The sequence below is a fragment of the Aethalodelphis obliquidens genome, unplaced genomic scaffold (genome assembly GCF_003676395.1).
Source record: "Aethalodelphis obliquidens isolate GAN/ISIS:26980383/991018 unplaced genomic scaffold, ASM367639v1 scaffold43, whole genome shotgun sequence".
Taxonomy (NCBI): Eukaryota; Metazoa; Chordata; class Mammalia; order Artiodactyla; family Delphinidae; genus Aethalodelphis; species Aethalodelphis obliquidens.
This window is the reverse complement of record NW_020837987.1, coordinates 17,090,626-17,097,237: the sequence shown is the minus strand read 5'-3', so window position 1 is coordinate 17,097,237 and position 6,612 is coordinate 17,090,626. Positions and strand designations below refer to the sequence as shown.

At 56.7% G+C, this 6,612-nt stretch overlaps 1 protein-coding gene across 2 annotated transcripts; it reads left to right on the top strand.

The window, feature by feature from the left end:
• Positions 1-4: 4 nt before the first annotated feature.
• Positions 5-6,566, top strand: TFPT (TCF3 fusion partner). Of its 2 annotated transcripts, XM_027080353.1 has the most exons (7): positions 5-420; positions 546-627; positions 929-1,187; positions 4,063-4,133; positions 5,640-5,709; positions 5,794-6,012; positions 6,403-6,566. In XM_027080353.1, exons 3-7 carry the CDS (start codon positions 933-935, stop codon positions 6,520-6,522), a joined length of 735 nt encoding a protein of 244 aa, XP_026936154.1. In that variant the 5' UTR covers positions 5-420; positions 546-627; positions 929-932; the 3' UTR covers positions 6,523-6,566. The 2 variants fall into 2 exon arrangements, with proteins under 2 accessions (XP_026936154.1, XP_026936153.1); XM_027080352.1 differs by lacking the exon at positions 546-627 and having other exon boundaries at positions 7-420.
• Positions 6,567-6,612: the final 46 nt, after the last annotated feature.

Sequence of the window (6,612 nt, the reverse complement as noted above, 5' to 3'; positions counted from 1 at the left end):
TTATTAGCACCTGCCGCTAGGCGGAGAAGGGATGATCCGGAGAGAAGAGGCGCTTTATCCGGCTCACGCCCGTTGTGGACTGAGCCTGATAAGCGGAGAATCGCCATAATCTGACGACAGGGTGTCAAGACAAGAATAAAGTCGAGGGCAACTCAGACCACTGGTGGAGGAGTTCGACGAGAAAGCAAGGCTTTCAGCCAGGAGTCGAGGTGGAGGTGGAGGGGTTGGGGAGCGGAGCCGGAAATAGGAAACTACAGCTCCCAGAAGGCGTAGCGGCAAAGGTCCCGGATGCTGGGGTCGTGAAGCCTGATGGGAAAGGTAGTTTTGCGAGCGACTTAACCTAGAGGTTAGCGAGGTTGGAAGTTCTGAGGCCCGGGGCCCCCGGAGTCGGAGAGAGATGGAACTGGAGCAGAGAGAAGGGTGAGTGGATTTGGGGGAAACTACGAATCCCAAAAGACATTGCGGCTGCATAAGAGCGGTCTTCTGCGCGGAGGACTGACGGGGATTGCAGTTCCTGCAACTCCTTTGGCTTATAACTCTTGTAGGGACTGGGGTCCGTACTCGAGCATCCTGGGGGAAAAGGCTACGGGTCTAGACTCCTGGATCTGACAGGCGAGGCGGTTGGAGGTCAGGACTCCTGGGTCTGAGTGAGGGCTTGGGGGGCTTGAACTCCCCGTGGAACTCGGGGAAGAAGGGGCTGGAAGTCTGGACTCCTTGATACTGGGAAGCGGGTGCTGGGGCCCTGGACTCCTGGATCCTGGGAGGAAGGGGTCGGGGCTCGAACTCTTCTGGATCCTGGGAATGGTGGGCTGGGGGCCTCGGACTCCTGCATCAGAGAGAGGAGGGGTCTGGGAGTTGGGCTTCTGGTCTGTGGGAGGAGGGACTAAGGGCTAGGTATTCAGGGTCCCTGAACCCACTGACTCTACAGGACCATGGCAGCTGTGGGCTTTGAAGAGTTCTCAGCGCCGCCAGGCTCAGAGTTGGCGCTGCCTCCTTTGTTCGGTGGTCACATCCTGGAGAGCGAGCTTGAGACAGAAGTGGAGTTTGTGTCTGGGGGTCTGGGTGGCTCCGGGCTCCGGGAGCGAGATGAAGAGGAAGAGGCAGCCCGGGGCCGGCGGCGGCGCCAGCGGGAACTAAACCGCAGGAAGTACCAGGCGCTAGGTCGACGCTGCCGGGAGATCGAGCAGGTAGGTGAGTGTGGATTCCCCTGTTTTGGGGTCCCCTGGCCTCTATTACCAATCCTTCCCAGTCTCTGCCTGTCTAGATGCCCAGCCTTCCTTGCCCGGCTGAATGAATTTTCCATTCACTTATTCATTCATTATTATTTAGCACCTATTATATGTCAGGCACTGTGCAAGGCACCTTGGAGAGATGTCTCCTCTAGGAGCATCATCTGACAACCCAGATCAGCTCACTGATGTTTCACAGGTGCCTCTCTTGCTGCCCACCGATCAAACTTTTCAAATCTCCCATACCCTTGACATCATTCACTCCTGTCCTGTGTCCTGCCTCTCAGATCTCTCTGGGGTCCTTCTCCTCCCCTCCATCCCCACGCCTCTGCCCAGCCTCAGGTTCTTTCTGCTGAATCACTGCATTAGCCTCCTTGGTGAGAATGAGGATGGAGCAGTAAGCAGGGCCCAGATCTTGAAAGGCCACAAACACCAGAGCAAGAGCTTTGGATTTTTTTTTTTTTTTTTTTGAGAGTGATGGGGAGCTATCAAAAGGTTTCAAACAGGGGAGGGACAGGGTCAGTGCTTGAAAGACTCTCTGAATTTGGCTGGACTCTTTTGCTAGGGCCGCTGTATCAAGAACCACAAACGGATGGCTAAGTAATAGAAATGTACTGCCTCACGGTTCTGGAGACTAGAAGTCTGGGATCAAGGTGTCAGCGGGGTTGGTTCATCCGGAGGGCTGTGAGGGAGAATCTGTTATCTGTTCTAGGCATCCTCCCTAGCTTCTGGTGGTTTGCTGGAGATCTTTTGTGTTCCTTGCTTGTAGATCTCTGCTTTCATCTTCCCGTGCTTGTGTGTGTGTGTATATCCCAATTTCTTTTAATAAGGATGCCACCAGTCATATTGGGTTAAGGCCAATCACCTCATTTAACTTGATTACCTTTGTGAAGACCCTGTGTCCAAATACGGTCACATTCTGAGGCACTGGGAGTTAGGACTCCAACACACCTTTTTTGGGGGGACACCATCCAACCTGTAACAACGCTGGTGGGGGAGTTCTGGAAGGGGGCTGGTGTAGTGGCCCAGGCAGGAGAGGAGAAGGCTTGAGCTAGGGTAGAAGTCAAGGAGAGGAAGAGAGAGAGACGACTTAGAGAACTAATAAGGAGGTGAGGTTTGAATCAAGTCTTAGATTAAGTAGGAACACGTCAAGCTGGAGGGAAAGGTACGTTTAGGACTCTGTGTGGCGTAGGGCTTACTCAGGATTGGAGAGCTGTCTGGTCTGATGGGGACGCTGGGGAGGGGACTCGAATGCCAGGCTGAGGGCAGTGGGCTTGGAGCAGGTCAGCTCCAGGCATTGAAGTATATTCCCCCGAAGCTGCACAGAGGCTGAACCTATGCGTACCCTGTGGCCAGCTGTCCCAGTCCTCCCTACGGACCCAGCAGACAGACATACAGACACACACCTGATGACAGTTAACCTGATGACGTCCCTAGCAGTACTGTTTGGTGTTTTTTGTTTTGGTTTGTTTGTTTGTGTGGCCTGTGGGATCTGAGTTCCCCAACCAGGGATCAAACTTGCGTCCCCTGCAGTGGGAGCGTGGAGTCTTAACCGCTGGACCACCAGGGAAGTCCCTGCAGCACTCTGTAATATGGTTTTATGTACGTGTTAATATAAACTTACATAATATACATAAACCAGATACTATGTATCTTTTACCAGGTAGCTTTTGCCTCCGCTTCATCCTTCAGCTCACCCCAACCTCTCTTCTCTCCATGACCACTCCTCTCTCTTCTCCCCCCACCACCCCGTGATTTCACGACTCCTCACGTCACTGTGTGTTCACAGGGTCTGACAGCAAGGGTGGTGCTGTCAGAGCAAGCACTCTCACCTGTGAGCACCCACTGCGTGCCAGGCCTGCTCTGGGGGCTTTACGCAGGGACATCTAGGAACTCTTTCAGCACCCCCCAAGCAGCAGGCATCCTGAGCCCTTTTTAACAGATGGATGCTGGGGTCCAAAGAGACTCAACCATTTGCTCAAATGGAGTTGCATTTGAGCCTCTGCTCTTAGCTCCCCCCGTCCCCCGCCAGGAATACGTTATTATTATTCTCCTTTTACCAGTGCAGAAACCTGAGGCTCAGAGAAGTTAAGTAACTTGCCCTAGGTCACAGAGCTGAGAAGTGGCAGGCTGGGATTCAAACCCAGGTCTTTCTGGCGCAGGAGCAGAACATACTCCTTCACGCTTGGGCACACATCTCCTCTGATGACCTTCACTAAAGTGGCCACCTCCTGCCCTTGTCTCCAGCATATCTACCAGTTTGGTGTCCTTCAAGCACTTTATCACTAGGTGAAGTCATCTGTTTAACAGTATTTAGGGAGCACCCCCTCTGCCAGGGTCTGCTCAAGGCACCGGGGACAGAGGCACAAATCCTGGTCCTTTGGGGCTTCTGTTCTGTTGGGGGAGACGGAGAGTGAGAACATTGCATAGAGAGAGAGGCTATAGGCGATGGAAAAGTGGAGCTGAGAGGGCGGGGGGGGGGGGGGGACGCTCGGGTGTGGGAAGTGGGGGAGGGGCTGCTGCAATTAACGAGAGGTCTGAGCAGGTAGCCTTTGAGTGCAGCCTTTGAGAGAGCTAGGCAGGCACCTGGGGAAGAGCACGTGGAAAGCCCCCAGGACAGGACGGTGTCAGGGGACTCAAGCGTGAGCTTGGAGGCCAGTGTGAGCAGCGTGGATGAGGGAGAGAAGCAAGAGAGGCAGTGAGGAGGGGGAAGGAGCAGGCCCTGGGGGCCCCGGGATGGCCCTGGGCCAGTCGCCCTCCAGCTGGGCCCCATTCACCACGTGTTGAGCATGCGGAGTCCGGCTGACCTGTGTTTTCTCCCACCTCCCCGCAGGTGAACGAGCGGGTCCTGAACAGGCTCCATCAGGTACAGAGGATAACTCGGAGACTCCAGCAGGAGCGGAGGTAACCCCTTGCACACCTGCTCTGGGCCTGCATCGCTTGCCTCTGCTCCCCAACCCCTGTCACCACCACCTTGGGCCTTGGAAGGAAGCTGAGCCCTGGGCCTTGGGGGAGAGGTGTGCTCCCTTTGTATGGAGTGCAGCGGAAGGCAGGAGACCAGACTTAGGGCCACAGACTCAGCTTCGAGCGCCGTTCTGCTGTGTGACTCAGGGCAAGCCACGTCCCCTCTCTGAGCCCCAGTTCCCCGTCAACTAAGGGTTAACACTGAGATCACAAGGCTGCTGAGGGTTAAATGGGAGCCCACAGGGGACGAGCTCAGCTGAGCCTCCCGCCTCGGATCACTGCAACCCGGATGGGGAGTGAGCTCTGGGGCCGGCCCGCCACTCCACTGGGTCCCCACCTCCCTGAAACGTGGAGAACAGGCCTCATGACAGAGTCTCCATGATGCCGAGACCCCCGGTCAGTCCCCAGCCCTCCACTTACCTGACCCAGTGGATACACCCTCTTCTTTGAAGCACTTTCTTGGCCAGGTCACTCATCTGCCTCAGTTTCCCCTCCTCCCAGCCGTTGATTCTTGCCTCTTTGCTGGTTCATTCACTTCCCCAAACCCTGAACCTGCAGTAGCCAGGGCTCAGCTCCTGGGTCCTCCTCTTGTCCACACCTGTGCTGTCCAGGATGCCAGCTGCAGGTGGTGACTTTATTTTACATTGAAGTGGAATTTTAACATTCATTAAAATAAATTTCAATTCATTCAAATGAAATTGAAAATTCAGTTCCTCAGTGGTCACAGGCCAAGTTTATTAAGACGAAGTGAAATTGGAAATTCACTCCCTCAGTTGCACGAGCCTCATTTCATGTGCTTGGTAGCCACGTGGTTCGATTTTCATCTGAATTAACTAAAATCAAGCGAAATTTAAAATTTCCATTCCTCAGTCACTCTCGCCACGTGGCAGGCGCTCAAGGATGGTGACAGATGATCAGTGGCTTCCGTGGTGGATAGCACAGAGAGGACACCTGATACCTACTTGTAGAATAAGAGACTGTGCGCGTGAAACGCTCCACCCAGGCGCTGGCTTACGGGGACCATCTAATCAGAGCTTAAAACAAACAAAAAACCGAAAAGCTTTTAGAAGCAGGCGTGGGGAAGAGAAGGCAGCATCACCAGTGAGAGTGCTCCGGGCCCGCCTCCCAGGGAGTAATGAAAATAATAACTTATGTTTGACCGTTTACAAGCCGAGTACTGCAGAGCTGTCATCAAGCTGCAGTGTCGTGGTCAGCGGGCCGCCCAGTGGGGTTGTCACCTCCAGATTACAGAGCAGGAGCGGAGGTGCAGGTCACCTGGTCCTGCCCAGAGCCCCACTGGCTGTCTCAAGTGCTTGCCACCCGGGTGTCTCAGACCTTCTGGGTCCAGGACAGCCTTGGCTTCAGTCAGAGCTGGGCTGTCGTGGGCCCCCTTCCTAACCGCCAGAAGATAAAGCTGCCCCCCCGGCGGCTTCTCTCCGGCCGCAGGTTCCTCATGAGAGTGCTGGACTCCTACGGTGATGACTACCGCGCCAGCCAGTTCACCATCGTGCTGGAGGTGAGTGCGATGCGGTCACGGGTGGGCTGGGAGAAGCGGGAGCCCAGGACGCAGCCTTCACGCGCCCACCTCCCTGTCTGCCAGGACGAGGGCAGCCAGGGCACAGACGCCCCCACCCCAGGCAACGCCGAGAACGAGCCTCCAGAGAAAGAGGGGCTGTCCCCGCCTAGAAGGACGCCTGCACCCCCAGAACCTGGCAGCCCGGCCCCTGGCGAGGGGCCCAGCGGGCGGAAGAGGCGGCGAGCACCCCGGGACGGCCGCCGAGTGGGAGCTGCGCTGACTCCAGAACTGGCCCCGGTGCAGGTGGGGGCAGCCTGGAGTCCAGGGGTCCGCAGGGCGGGACTGAGGCTCCTGGGCTTCCCTGCTGCGCTGCGGGGGGGCGGGGCCGGGCCCTGCAGGGCTGGGAGAGCTGGAAGGCTTGGACAGGGCTGGTGTTGGCCGGGGAAGGAGAAAGCATTGTAAGACGCCAGGCAAGGGGCTTGCGTGGAGGCAAGGAAGATGTGGAGGCGGCTCTGGGGAGAAGAAAAGATAACCGGGGAGGGTCGGCGGCAGAGGAGGGAGAGAAGGCAGGGGAGGGCGGTGACACTGCAGGGGATGCCGGGACTTCTGGTGAGGTGCACAGAGGACGCCGTCTGGCCTGGGAAAGAACAGCGAGGCCGGGGCCCTTCTCACGCCTGTTCTCATCTCCCCCAGATTAAGGTCGAGGAAGACTTCGGCTTTGAAGCGGACGAGGCCCTAGACTCCAGCTGGGTTTCTCGGGGGCCGGACAAGCTGCTGCCCTACCCCACCCTAGCCAGCCCCGCCTTTGACTGACCCCACCCCCACCCCAGTAAACCAGCCCCTACACTCGCCTCGGCCGCTGTCCACTGCTTCCACCTGCAGCCGCACACACTCAGACGCTGG